General features: G+C 40.8%; 1 protein-coding gene across 1 annotated transcript in view; it reads right to left on the bottom strand.

The window, feature by feature from the left end:
• The window catches only part of SHISA9 (shisa family member 9), a 176,248-nt gene that overhangs the window by 18,130 nt on the left and 143,037 nt on the right, over nt 1-15,081 (bottom strand). Inside the window, exon 3 of the mRNA XM_041462621.1 lies at nt 1,101-1,256. Coding sequence (XP_041318555.1) covers nt 1,101-1,256 — 156 coding nt within the window. The remainder of the gene's footprint in view (nt 1-1,100; nt 1,257-15,081) is intronic.

The following is a 15,081-nucleotide window of genomic DNA, read 5'->3' as shown; positions in this document are numbered from 1 at the left end:
CATTTTGTTAGAGGTCTGGTATCCTGAAATCCAGATAAAGGAATGTAAGTTTGTGACGAAAATTTTTTCTGGCATGGTGAAGACTCGATTCTTAAGTCAGAAAGCTCTGAGCTGTTCTGCTCTTTTTCTAGATATGTATCTCTGTTAGGAAATAGGGAGAGTAGCATTACTCTGAATTTATGGGGAAATGATGTTAACATCCATATGTGAAAGCTGAGCAAGGGTTAGTGGGAAAAGACACCCCCGTTCTTAATGTATTACTGTCTAGAAGGGGCTTGCTGTCATTACAGGGTGTACAGCCCCTGAAAACTATTATAAACTTAGACATTCAAGATGAAAATTATCTTGAATTTTTTACTCATTATTGTCCTTTTCCCTCCCCACAACTGTTTCTTTGAGGGTGTTCTCTCATTTATTTAAAATAATATTAATCAGGCACAGAAATAAGCCACCACTGGGATCTTTATTAGAAGTTTTATCATGCACTAGTTGTTTGAAATCACAAGATCTCAGAACATTCCTCCAGGTATCTACTAATGTACATCTTATGGGGAATGTGGAAGCTCTTGCTTCAGAACTGTGTGAGTACCTTCTCTTTTTGGGCAGGTGTCTAAATCATAAGCTGATGTTTTTCTCTCTCATTTGTATAGAAAGCTGTGAGAAATACACATCACAATGCATATGTAGGCATAGTATAGGATGTCTCAGGTTGGAAGGGACCCACAGGGACCATCAAGTCCAACTCCCTACTCCTCACAGGTTTGGGGCATAAAGAACTGGGGCTGAACCCTGTGTGTACAACACAGGTGAAACTTGCTGGAAGATGTCTTGCAGGGGCATGGGGTGGTTTTGTGTGCATGTATGAGCTCACATCATATCATGACCAGTTCTTGCATGTCATTTTCTTATCCCTTAATTGCAGTCCTTGTCTTAATTTTCATTACATTTCCAAGTAACATGATATTGCATATTAAACCCGACCATGATAGAGTCCAGATGAGCAAGACCTTGTTTTCAACTTGGAGGCAGAATGGGAGCTGCCAGCAGCCAGTGCAACAAGCTGAGCTAAAGGAGACTCGCGCGTGGCGTCGCTCACTTACCGACTGCCTTTAGAGACGCGTACTTGTTCAGTTCTTTGCCTGGGGGCTGCTGCTCATATGGGTTTGTGATCTGTCCCAGGCTGGGATATGAATGTTGATGTGCCATCTGAGGAAGGAGGGGAGATGTTGGCATGACATTATTCATCTGTGGTGGATCTGTATTAAAGAAAATCAACAAGCATTAAGTGAAGAGTAAATTAGTCTTAAGGTTTTCATGTCATTATTGAGTACAGATTAGACAGAATATGCCCTGAGATTTAATGCAACAAAACAGTGTTTATTACAAAGTGGGAGTTTGAGTACAGCAGACCTGTACTGTGAACAGTTAATGGAATAATTAAAAGCTGACAAGTAATTATGGCAACACACAACAATTTTTGTATAAGAAGGTCTTTGAACTAAAAAATAGGTTTTCAAAACAATTAAACACCGACAATACTGAATTTGCTGCAGCATTAAGATACAAAGCAAAACATGGAGTTTGTTCCAAGTTAGACTGAATACAGGGCAGTAGAGTGGTTCTCTGCAGTAGAAGAGCCAGACTCATTTAAATTGGCTCAGGCTGCTGCACATTCACAGTTACACTGCTTTTAAAACCAGGAGCAGCTTCGTTATTTGTACAGCATTATGTTGTGTTCTGTAGACAAGCATCACAGTGTAAAATGTGCTTTTTTGCCTCATGACTATCATTAGATGATTTCTTCAAAGAACACACTTTGTCCTCATGTTTTCTCCTCTCCCCTGGTGTTGGGTATTGTAATATCATAGCAGGATCATGTTTGCTGTAGCAGACGTACATAAAAACAGGAGCTAATCACTGTTTATGTAGAGTTTTAGCCACCACTAACCCTATACCCTTTCTGAAAATGATTTGTTCCTTTTTAGTAGAGAATACAGCCTGTATACTTTTCTTTCTAAGATAAAATTTATTTGTTGTTTCTAGTGCTCAGTTCCAGCCTCTAAAACATTTGGTCATAATTGTATGCTGCATTCAATTTGCAAACCTAAATTTCAACAGATTTCAACGTGGTCAGTGTATCTTTTTTGCTGAGTCTTTCATGTATTTTGAGATACTTTGAACTGATTGGCAATTCTAGAATCTTCTCGTGGCTTCTGCAATCACAGACAAGCACATTTTTCTCCTGCAATGAGACCATGGTGCTGTCCTGGTGACAATACAGTAACTCCCACAGCATCAAGCACAGCGTAGAGATCATGTAGACAGAAAGCTGGTCAGTTATGGGAAAGGCAGTTTATTGTGATGGATGGATTGGACCATCCTCCAAGTGCCCACAGGATCTGTCAGGAGCCAAATATCCCTGCAGTTTGCCAGGATTTTAAGGGAATTGAGCCACCTGGCTTTCCACAGCTCATTAATAAGCAGCAGCTTTGAAGTCAGTTAACAGATTTACTGCTGGGAGAGAAAAGAAACCAAAGGTGTTTTTTGACTTCTTCCCAGTCTCTGGTGCCTGGTGCAGCCTCTGCTGTTCTTGCTGGGGCTGCCCCTGCCCATGCAGAGCTCTGTCCATCCCATACACCTGTACCTAAGGTGGGAGGGGACCCTGAGGTAACAGGACAAAAATGGTACCAGTGCTGTCATCTAATAAAAGGATGGTTCTTCTTTCTGTTACTGATTCTTAATAAGGAAGAAACAAAAATGAGAATCTTCTGTTTCAGAATTCCCCAAAAATCTATTGGAACACTTTTCGAATCTTTTTCATAGTTTACCTTGAAAGGGTAAGTTAGTTAAGTCAGCAATTTCACAGAAACAGTTGTTTTAAGGAATTGTTATTTTGTAGTAAGTAAAAATTCTCAGTATGTTTCTGAGAATTCTAGTTCAGTTCTAGTACTGGCATGTCTGAGGCAACTGAGTGACTCTTAGAGCAGGAGTTTCTGCAATCCTATACCATTCCCATTCCATCTCTGCAGTACAGCTGAGGAGAGCCTCTCAATAGAATGGTTTGAAGCAATGAATAGCTGACCAGTTTTTCCAAACCATCCATACCTTCCAAATATCTCTCTCCTCTGGCTGCATCTGTGAGTGCACTTTGAACAGGAATGCCAGCACAGCTGTATTGCAGTAAAGGGCAGCACTGAAGCTACCAGCATGAGTGGGACCTTCACTGTAACAAAACTGTCACCTTTTTAACCCTAGAAAGTCATTGATTTGTCTTCTGAGTAGAGCTAAATCAGTACTTCATGGATGCTGCTGTTATGAAGTTCCCGTGTGGCAATTATTATTCAATATGTCAAAACATCATGATTTCACTGCATTAAAAATATCATGAGCACCACACTCACTGCTGAAATGACTTCCAGCCATGGAGACTTCTAAAAACAATGTAAATAAGGTGTAGCTAACTAGGACTGGTTTCTGTATGTGTTTCTTACTTAGACATATCAGTTTTATTCAGTTTTATTCAGTCATCTCTCTAAACACAGTGGAGAAAGCTACCCCAGGAATGTACTGGGGAGGATGAACGAGGTGAACTTGTACTTTGTCCGAGTGTTCAGTGACAGACTCTGCTGCTTCTCGGTTGCTGGGTTACTGATGGTGCTGTCATTTTCTCCCCTGAGTGTTTACAAAGATGTAAAGAAATATGTTTTCAATTTCTAGATCTTCTTTGACTTCTCTTCTGTCTTGTTAAAAGCCCAGAACTCTTCTAAATTATGAATTTCAAGCGAATTAAAGACAGTCATTCTCACACTGCCACACTGAGTAACAGTGCCCCTCACGCATAGCCAGATGCTTACACAAGACTAAGTCATCACATAGGAGACACAGCTCAAGTTACTCATTCAACTGGCCATTTGCACAAAGTGAATTAAGCAAAAAGCCACCTCTGGCAAAGTGCATTTTGCCATATTGAAGAATTATTCCTATTTATAAAGAGGCTCCCATTGGAATGAACTCCTAAGTCCTACAAGAGAAATCTCAGCTTGATATATACATCTGTCTGAATCTGAATTAAACTACATTTTAGTCTAACTGGCCATTGCTGCTGAATGTTGCATGTGTTCACAAGCTCACTAAAGTATGTGATCTGATTACTTACCTTTGGTTTTCTAGAAATAAGTGAGCAAATGGGACACTTGTGTATTTTCTCCCCATGTAGTTAACATAACTATGTGGGTAAGTAAATTCACGTGTATTTGGATGATACTTAGGAAGTGTTCATAACTGAAGCAGCAGTGGTGCAATGTAAATTCTGCAGCAGTCTGGGCAATGGGCAGTGCCAGGCTAACCACTGCAGGAGCCCAGTAAGCTGTGAGCAGCTGGGAAGTTTCAGGCAGCACTGCCCTACCTTGGGGCAGTCCACGTTTATAACTAAAAAAGGGACTGGCCTCAGAAGTGTCATCTTATACTGAACACTCCTTCAGTCTCAGCAATAGAGAATAGGGATTCTCCCAGGAAATAAGACATTTGTCTACAACTAATTCACAAGATGTTCATGCAAAAGCTTTTTTTTTTCCCTGAGGTTGGAAAAAATAGTAATTGTTACAGTTCAGGGAGTAAATAATAATCATTCAGGTTCTTCTAAATATTTTGTGATACAAGGGACTGATTTCAATTGGAAGAAAGTTTAACCATAAAAATCCCTACCAGCCTTACCAGTGACCCCTTATGCCATGTGAAATTCTTTATACTTAGAAACCAAATATTCTGTGATGGGTATTTGCAAATAGCTGCTTCACTGAATGGGGACAACTTTAACCCGAAAGCTGTGGCTGTGCTCACAGATTATTTTTGGCAATGTGACACTGGTATTGTCCACCACAGTATTCCATGCAACCAGCTGCACTGTGCCCCTGCCAAGTTATGTATTTATTTTTAAAAGCAGAGAGTATGAACATCACAAAGACTCAAAAAACTGTTTGTGCCACAGCTTCTAGCATGAATAATCAGACCTGATTAGCAATGGTGATATTGTAAAAAACCTGCAGTATTCCCAACCTATCTTATTTTCTGCTGAAGCGAGGAAATGCAATGCCAGCCTGTTCCCTAACCTTCTGAAACTTTGAGGGGTTATTGTAGATGAAGTGTTTGTGGTTTGCTCTCTGTCTTCCTGCTACCAGCCCAAAAGGAGGAGTTTGAAATATGCTGGAGCTCACCACACACAAGTTAGATGTCTGTTGGGCAGAAAATGAGATAGGGAAAAAAGGAAAAATTTAAAAGTTCTTTTTATGCTGGAGTGTTTTTGACTGTAATTCCCTTAAAACCTCTAGGTATAGGAATGTGCTGCGGGACACATGGAGAAGAAAATAACTGGAAGGAAGCTGCACCAAGACCAGTTTATAGCTAGAGAAAGTGAGGTTTATATCCCAGCCACCAACAGTGAGCCTTTGGAAATGTCTGAGGCATTGGTTTTTGGTTACATTCCCAGTAGCTGACAAATATTGATCATTACCTTATCTCTTTACTACCTTAACCTATATCTCAGCAATTGAAGATATTACAGTTAACTATTTACTGCATTTTTCAAGTGAAAATGATTTTTGGCACCCCTCTCATTGTGAACTTGGGAGTTAGTTTAGTGAGAATCACGTGGCAATAATGTTATTAGTCACTGTAATTATTCTGCACTCTGTCCAATTTAGATGGTGTTACATCTGATTTATGCACTTCATTCAGGAACCAAGCAATGGGCATGTCAGCAAGTATTAAATACAGATAAGAACTCAATGTAAAACCAATCATAATTCCATGTATGAATGGGGCAAAAGCCTCAAAGCTGAGTGGTTTGATTTCTGCATTTTCTATAGCATACACTGTGCCTTCACCTAGTTTGATTAATCTTGTCAAGAAGCTGCCAGAGCTATGGGAGACTCAGGGTTAGAGGAAGGGCTGTGAGGAGGCTGCAGCAATAATGAGCTTGTTCAGTGCTTCAGAGCCAAGAGCCTGCCATGGGCATCCCTTGAGCTCAGCCACTTCCCTCCTCCTCTTCAGCCATGGGAGGGTGGAACCTGCTCTGCACAGTGGCCTGGGGATTCATTCCTTTCTGTACAATGAAGTCAATGATTCAGTGCTTGAGGACAGGGAAAATGAACAAACTCCATAGGCACAGAATGGAATCTATTAGGAAATGAGTGGTTACAGGCATCAGGAAAAGCAAAAATGAGAAAGGCAATGCAGTAACAAAACAGGAGAGGGTGGGGGGAGGCCAGGAAAGCAGAATGAGATTTTGCTGTAAAAGCCACCTGCAGACACACATACAAAAGAAATGAGAACAAGACAGACAAAAGAAGTCTGGGAAGTCAAAGGGGAAAAATGAGAAAATTCAGAGCAAAATATAATAATAGCTGAGCATTTTCAGATACTCAGGAGAAAAAGATATGCCCTGAACTAACTAAAATTGAAAATAACAGCTATGAAAACAGGAGAGAGCTGAGTGATTAGAGAATATCAGTATAAAATTGCTCCCCTCCCATCCATAACTACACTGACACAAGAAGCATATTTGCCTCTTTGTTCTTGAGTCTAATATACTTAATCATAACACCAGCTCATCCAACTTGTGAATCCATACTCGTGTTCCTACAAGCTTCACCAAGAGAAGCTGCAGGTGCTGTTTCTGAAAAATCCCACATATGATGAAGACTGTTGGATTTCAACAACATGACTATGGCAGTAAATAATACCTTTCTGTTTCTTCCTTCATAATAAGACTGTTGTCCATTCAGGACTCACTGTTGGAGTGACACTCCAACCTTTGCCCTATGTATTTGCTCTTTCCTCTCTGTAGGTTGTCCCACTGCAATTGAACTGACCCTCACAGAGGTTTTGTGTTTATGCATTTTCTTACACCTTTATAACTTTAGTATTTTGTTGCAATGCCACTATCATTGTCTTTATTTACATTCTTTACCCCTTACTTCAGATTTGTATTAAATGTTGTATTTTAAAGGATATCCTTATTCACACCCAGCCCATTAAAAGCAGGGTGCTGTGTCCATGAGGCAGTGCCCTGTTTGTGCACATACTGACACCCCGATGTGTGTGGTCCCTGCAGCTGAACAGCCACTCTCTGCCCACACTAAATGTGTGACAGGAGGCTGTATGAGCCCCTATGGTGCTGATATGCAAAACAGTCTCTGAGAGCTGTGTGCTTATCCCACACTCGTGGGGCTATTCCCAGAAACAGCAAAACAGGTTATGCCCAAAAACTTATAAACTTGAATCCTTTTGTTTTTATTTGCTGTTACAAATATCCATGTCCTTATTCTCTACATAGTTGAAAAATGGTATTTCTGCTCTTAACAAATTAATGCCATTCTGCTGCAACATTTTCCAGTCTAGCATAAGGCCTAAACTGAAAAGTATTCCTCTCATCTAATCTTAATTTCTCTGCCTTGCAATTTAAGTGGTTCTATATTTTTGCAAGAATGCTTGCAATCCAGCTTCTTTATAATTCATTATTTTAAATGCTCTTTTACCACTTTTCAAATATTTGTCTCTTCTCTGAAATAATAATTTCACTACTTTCAATCTTTCCAATCTTTGGTCATTACTGCTGTCTTTTCTCAAAGCTTGTAGCCTTGCAATGCAACTTCTGGGATGAGGTTCTACCCTCAGTAATCCACAGAGCTCTGTTGTCCTGTATATCATGCTGTTGTAAGTCATCCCTATATATCTTTGTCCCTTAAGAACTGCACACTTTTTTGTTTTCTCATCAGTGATGCACAAGTCATGTGAGTAGTTGTCTTGTCCCTAAATGTGATAGCTCTGAGACAATACATATTTTTCATGGCAATTTATGCTAGTCAGTGATCTGTTCTGTCTCTGCGCCATATCACAAAAACATTCTTGTAACACAGGCAACCTACCCATCTAATCACAATCACAGAAAAGATCTGAGATGATTGGGATGGCATTTCATTCAGCAAAAAAAGATGTTTCTGTTAATGGAAGTGACAGTCTACAGTACAAATGCATGTCACCAAACATACTGACTGATGCCTCTCTCTGTCCTAGCAAGTCACTGTAGGACTCAGTCCCATCGTGTTGGGATTCTCTGCGGTGCCACTGAGTGCAGGAGTCTCTCAGCACACTGAGCTCTGATGTTTAATGTTTCATATTCACTTCCTGCACAATTAACCTCTTGCTCTGCTGCTGTGTCCCATGGTAAAGGTTGTGTGGTCCTTCACACACAGATAACCTCAGTGGCTCTCTGAGGACAGGCTTTCCTGCCCCTGCAGGAGATGCAGTTTCACTGTCAGAGCAGAGGCACTGCCCCGTGGTGCTGGGGCTGTGCTGGCAGGTGGAGGACACCCAGCCCTGCTGTGAGTGGCTGTGCACCAGCAGGGAGCACAGTGCTGGCCGACAGCAAAGGAGGGACAGCATGGCAGCTCTTGGCACCTCGATCTCATCTGAGACACCCATGGACAAGGTTACTGTGGGTGCAGTCTTCATGAGGAATGAGAATTGTGGTAGGGAGATTCATGAGCTCATGTTCAGAGACAATGCCTTACATCTGGACGTGGGAAAGAAGGTCGAGGAGCCAGCTCATAGAATCCATGCTGCTCTGCCTTTGGTGCTTATCTTAGGAGGAGCTGATTTTCCTCTGGCAGCAGAGATGAACTGCAGAGATGTATCAGTCAGCTGTGTAGTGACAGTGCTGCTGTTGCTCAAACAATGCCCTATGTCACTTTCTAAATGGCTAAATTCCCAAGTTTCCTTCCAGTGCTGTGGAATTCTCTGCTGCTGTCAGATGAAGGCACTCTACACTACACTCAAAACCAGATGGACTACTTCTATCTGAAGTGAATATGAGGACAGCACTAATTTTACGATATAAATCCTCCTGCCTCCACACATCCTTCAGAAACTTACCTATGTGAAAGTCAGAGATTGTATTTCTTTTAATAATGATATAAGGGGTGGGTGAATGGGTGGGAGTGGAGCTGAAACATAAAAGATAGAAAATCAGTAGCAGTGTGGCCAAAGAGATGTGAGACTCCACTGCTGTGTCCAGCCGGGGAAGAACACTCAGTGTTCCTGTAAATGGGCCTTTTTCTTACTGAATGTGCTGCAATCACTTTATGTTTAAATCTATGGGAATTATATATATATGTGTGTATATATATATATATATATATATATACAAACATATATATGTATGAATCTTATGTCTGTGAGCTCTTCTGAACTCTTTGTGACAGGTTGCAAATGGGGAAAGAGGCAACTGCATCTTTGTGTATCAGTTAAAATCAAGACCTCTAGACTGAAGCTTCCCAGTGTCTCCTAGATGCAGGCTGTGATGCTGTGAGGTGCTGAATTCTCTGTGGTCACAGGGATTTAGGAGGTGGGGCCTTCATCATGTTTCAGGTTTGGGCTCCTTGTTTCTGGTTAGGCTCCAAGTGTGTAGGAGCAGAGTTCTGTGAAATCAGTTGGCTGTTTTACTGCCATCCGAGGAGGGTGGGAGTGGAATATCACTGGCCTTGTGACTAAACTGGCTGGAAGCCTCTCTCTTCTGCTTTTCATTTCCCCCGGGCTCCATACTGTACCATCACACTCACATTCTTGTAATATTTTCTGGGCTCTTGCTTTACAAAAGAGCTGCAGTCTGAGGCTGGTTTTCCATGTAGACTTTTATTATGTGGCACCGGATCTCCTTTTATGAAGGTTATTTTTATGTCCTCCGGAGGTTTGCTTTTCCATCATAATTACTCACAACCTGACAGACTTATAATCCTCTGATAGGATTTGTGACATTGTAATCTTCTCTACCACTACCCATTGTGGCTTCACAAACAGAGGATTATAACCTCTAAGGAGGCAATAAGCAGATGAACTCTGGAGATATCAGGACCCTGCTTTCGTATCAATTTCCAGTTCTTGAGTTGTGGGAGGGCAGGGAGCAGTGCTGTGTTCTCACTCCTGCCCACGTTTCTGGTTTTCTTCATCTTCTTTTGCCTCAAGTAGCAGAGTTGAGAAATTAATTAAACCCACCAGTTATACACACTTCGAGCATTGCAAATATCCTTAGTGATGCAAATTAAGAAAAGATAAATTCAGCAAATTTGACTTACACAACAGAATTTTTTTTTCCCAGATGAATGTTCTTTATATTTTCCCATAAGGTAACAGTTCTTTTACAAATCAAACACTCCTGTACCTTTCCCCAGAAATAAAGAGTCCGCTAAGATGTACCAGCCATCTCAGATCTGTTGTTTTGACTGCTTTGTCTTTCCATGAAATTACTTTATTTCCAGCAATTAATATACTTTAACACAAAGGGAAATTGCTTGTCATTATAACATTATTCTAAATATTTGTATGCCTTATTTATTGTTTTCTTTAACTGTAATGGTTTGAATACATTAAAAATTTCCTTGCTTCAGGCATCCCACTCATTTGTCTATTACCTATCCATATACCATGTAGTAACAATTTAGAAGGAAAAGACCAGACAGTATAAAATTACAGAAGCCAACTTTGTGCCTTTGTTATTCACTGTTTTGTCTAAGCAGTAAGTTAGCAGTCCCTTGCCTGTAGCTTTTAGGTAACAAATTGCCTGCAGGATTCTCACATCATTCAAGGGAAAAGCAATTAAGAGTAAGATTTAAGGAGGAGTTAAAATAGGGAGGAAGTTGCTCTTTGTTGTTTCTATTCCAGCCGGCAAAGGTGGAGGACAATTTCTCTAGTGAACTATCTGGTTAATGGGAGACTTAAGAAATATTTTGCTTTAATATTTATCTCACCTGAAGCACATCCCAGTGTCATCTTCTGTCCTGACATACCTGGCCCAGCATGGAAATGAGTGTGCTTTTTACTTTCTGGCATAATCTAATTTATTCTTTTACAATCTCTCTAAAGAGGAAATTCTGTCAGGGACTACAGTGAAGCTGTAACATCCAGGTATGGCTCTCTCCTTTCCCAGCCCCCACGTGCAGGCTCGTTAATGTCAGGTTATTAGTCTCTTAAGCAATCAAAAGCTCAGAGAAAAAAGACAGACGGTCAGGGAAGAGTTAGAGTTCTGTTCTCAGATAAATAGTCATCATTTGTTGTCTCTTAAAACAGCAGAGAACAAAATTTATTGCTTATGAAGTAGGTTACATGTTCTCCTGTTGCACAGACTCACTGGAAATTCAAATGACTGGCTTTTCAAAGGATCATGACTATTCCTTGTGCTGCAGCATTTTATGTATTTTGAAGTCTCAGCACCACAGAATGAGTGTTTTAATTTTTCTCACATAGAATGATTAGAGGTTTCAGAAATCCAGCCTTTCTGAACACATCTTTCTTGAGGTTTGGCATTTCACGTCTTCTCATATGTCTCGTATCTTAAGGATGTCTACTTAATTATGCCCTCTAATATACAGTTTCTTCTCTGGCATCAGCAGAGTTTTGTTGATCCATTTTTGCCTTCAGTCCCCTAAAGCCCAAAAATCTTTTATGTCAGACTGCTCTTCACAATGATTGCTCTTAAACTCATTTAATAGGAATGCACCTTGTGTTTCACTACATGTTTCAGCTTTTTACAACCTTTTGAATTCCAATTCTGTTCTTCAAAATCTTTGAAACACTTTCCAGCTTGATGGTGTTCACAAATTTATATATGTGTATATATATATGTATACCAGTATATGTACACTGTCCCACTGTTCTCCTCATTACTGAAAATACTGGAGGCAGAATAAATTACTACAGAACTCCATTCACTGCATCCCTCCACTAAAAAATAGGATCATTTACAATTATTCTCTGAAAGCAGTTTTCAGACAATTTTGCACCAACCTTTTAGAAACAGCTTCTGAAAACCTATTAAAAGTCAGGAATTTTTTATATCTACAGCATTCCCCCATCCAAAGGGCCTGTTACACTGACATGAAAGGGAATTGCTCAGGTTGAGCTCCATTTATTCCTGAGAAATCTGCATTAGTGGTTATTCATGACCATGTCCATTTCTATTCCTTTCTCCCTTCCTTTCCCTTGTCCCTTAATTAATGAATTAAATGAATACTAAATTATTTTAATTGTGTTCTGTTCTAAGGCTTTACAGCAAACCTTGTTTTTGAGTGTTTTACAGAATTTCATCCATTGGATGAATTCTCAAAGGTAATGACACATGGTGGGTGCAAGTCCTTTTTCCCAATGTGAATCCTTCTGGGCCATCAAGTAGAAACACAGTATAATTTTTCCAACAGCTCTTCAAAGCTGCCCCTCTTTTCCTCAGGTGTGATCCCTCGTCTGTTTTCTGATGTCATTTTTTTTAGTTTCTTGAAATGGTTGTTTGGTTTTTTTTTAGTGAATAGTGATGTCCTCCCTTCCAAAACGGACAATTTGATTCTTTGAATCTTTAGATGTTAATTTCTAACAACTAAAAATAAATAAATTTTTTAAGTAGCATTTTAGAGCCCTATGTATCGTTGTCTTTTAATCAGTGCCAAGCCTTATCTAAGCAGGCATTTATATGAGCCACAGTAATTTGGATTGGCCCTTTATGTAGAATAATATCCTAACATTTAGCTGCTTAGTTATGGTGTGTTCCACATTGTTATTGCAATAATTTCTAGAGTTGAATTATTTTCTATTTACATAATGTTGTTTTATTCAAATATATGCACAAGAGTTTCAGGGGAAAATAATTAGGCGAGACAGCATCAGACAAATAACTCTTTTTGAGAAAGAAAATGAAGTCTTTGGTGGGGGAGTCTCTCTGAGACTTAGCCCATCTCATTTGCTTTTGGCCACTGAGGTGAATCTTCAGATCTAACACTGCAAGCAAAGCAGAGTGGCTGCGTGCTGTGTGGGTAAATCCAGAGCTGGTCCATGCCCAGCTGCTGGTTTCTAAAGTGAATCTGGTCCAGCCCCGTGGCTGTGGTTCTCGAGCCCCTTGAGCAGTGTCTGACACATCTGGTGCTCCCAGGGGCAGCCCCAGCCCTGCAGGGCAGGAGGCTCCTGCTCCCCCCAGGTGCTGCTGGGGGTGCAGGTGCTCAGCCCGGAGCTCCTGCTGGGAGCTCTCCACGCACCCCATCCCTGCTCTAACACTCATTTACCCACAGATGTTTCCTCCTGCAGCCACTGATGACATTTCAGCAAGAGGTAAAATAACACTGTTTCATGCTTAGGCACTAGAGACAAGAAGTAATAGAAAATGAAGAAACGGATTTTATAGTACACATTCCTTTTTGCACCTAAAATTGTGGATTTCAGAACGTGTCCTGAGGAACAGGGGACAAATATCTTTCCATTTCTCCCCTTGGAATTACCACCCAGGCATTTACTAGGGGAGAGGACTCACTTTATATTTTTTATTTGAGTTTATATTGCAATTTTTAAAGGAAATTAATCATCTTAAGAATCATTCCAAAGTGTGACTTCAGCCTTCAGATTATTTGATTTTCTCTACTGATGATGTACATATCCTTTTGAAGGAAGTGCCAAGTAGACAGGAGACTGGAGGAAAAGGAAGACAGAAAATCTTGCCATAATTGGGACATAGGCAATCCTGTATCAACAGGAACTTTCTATTCCTACTTAACATTTCAATAATGATCCCATTTTATTTTGAACCTTCAGACTTAAAAGACAACTGTGAGAGCTGCTGCCTCTTCCCCTGTGTTATTTTAGGAACCTCTTATGTGTAATTTCTGTGATCAATAACCTCCCTGCACATACCCTGACGTGCAGCATAAAGATGGCCTAGTTCTATTTTTGCATTTTAATGGCCTTTAGCAGAGTGACACCTCTACTCTTAAAGAACAATGACGAATATATGTCTCAATAAATGAGAAAATCTTGCTGCTTTGGAGAAGCAAATTTCAGCGGCTTTTAAAAGTCTTCCCTCCCCTGAATACACGCTGAACCTGTCCACCCAATTGCAATCTTTTTGCCAATATGCAAATATTTTCTTCTAAGCAGTCTTCACTGAAAAGCATTATCAAAATAACTGCAGCAGGCCAGGCACAGGTCCCTGCTCCTCTGGGAATGAGGCTTAACGGGCTGCATGATCATGGGCACGTTGCACAGGCCAGAATAACACTGAGCTGACAGGAGGAGGAGGCTGGAAAAGCCTTCACCTGTCCACTGATGGAATCAGGATGGATTAGTGCTGCTAGGCTGAGCAGGTGAGCCCGAGGGCACTGCCCTTCTGTGAGCAGAGAGGTGCCACAGGTGTCCTTGTGGCTGTGCCCAGGAGCTCTGCACGGACTGCAGCCAGGACAGCTCTGCTGGGTCAGGGTTCCAGGGCTGAGCTGCTGCCTTGTGCTCCCTCCTCTCATCCTGCCGTGCCAGAGGGAGCCCTGACACCCACAGCTCCTCCTGCCAGGGAATTGTACTGATCTCAGGCTTCTCTCAAAGCCTTTCCTTTTGTTTTATTTCTGTTCTTCACTAGCCTAAGTTAGACCTTTTCCTTTGTCTTCCTCCTCCCTGTGATGTGTGCTGGGAATGACTGCTTGGCTCTGGGGCATCTTCAGCCACGTCTTCTCTTGAGTTTATGGCTGTCTGTGCCACTGCCCTCAAAAACATCTGCAAACAGGTGTCTGTGCTGTCTCAGGGAGGCAGCAACAGGATTCAGATCTCTAGAAAAGCATCTCCAGCCTCACGTTTTGCCTTCTGACTTGGTGTGTGTCTACAGCAAAGAAAGTTGCCTCCATAAACTCCTTGTTGAACAGTTTATTTTCTTTTTTCTGGAATTAAAAAGTATTTATTCCTGAAGTCTCTCTGCTAGCAGGTTTTTGCTTTCATGGCCGCTATTTTCTTACTATTCTCTTTGTTCTTTTCTCTACTTCAATACAAACTCATATATTGAATAATTTGTAAGCTGAGGCAAAAGTATAAAAATATAGATCTGATATTTTGAAAGCTGTATTATTTTGTGTGAAGTTTTGATCAGTGCTCAGGCTTTACTTTGCTCTTGGTGGAACTGGCACTTTTTGAGAATGGCAGAATCAGAGAAATTTAGAACATTTCTGAAGCTCTGTCTGAACGTGTTTCATGAACACCTACTGTAATGGAGTTACGCCAATATTTATAAAC

The sequence above is a fragment of the Pyrgilauda ruficollis genome, unplaced genomic scaffold (genome assembly GCF_017590135.1).
Source record: "Pyrgilauda ruficollis isolate IOZ18807 unplaced genomic scaffold, ASM1759013v1 scaffold16, whole genome shotgun sequence".
NCBI classification, from domain to species: domain Eukaryota; kingdom Metazoa; phylum Chordata; class Aves; order Passeriformes; family Passeridae; genus Pyrgilauda; species Pyrgilauda ruficollis.
This window is presented reverse-complemented; position numbering and strand designations above follow the sequence as displayed.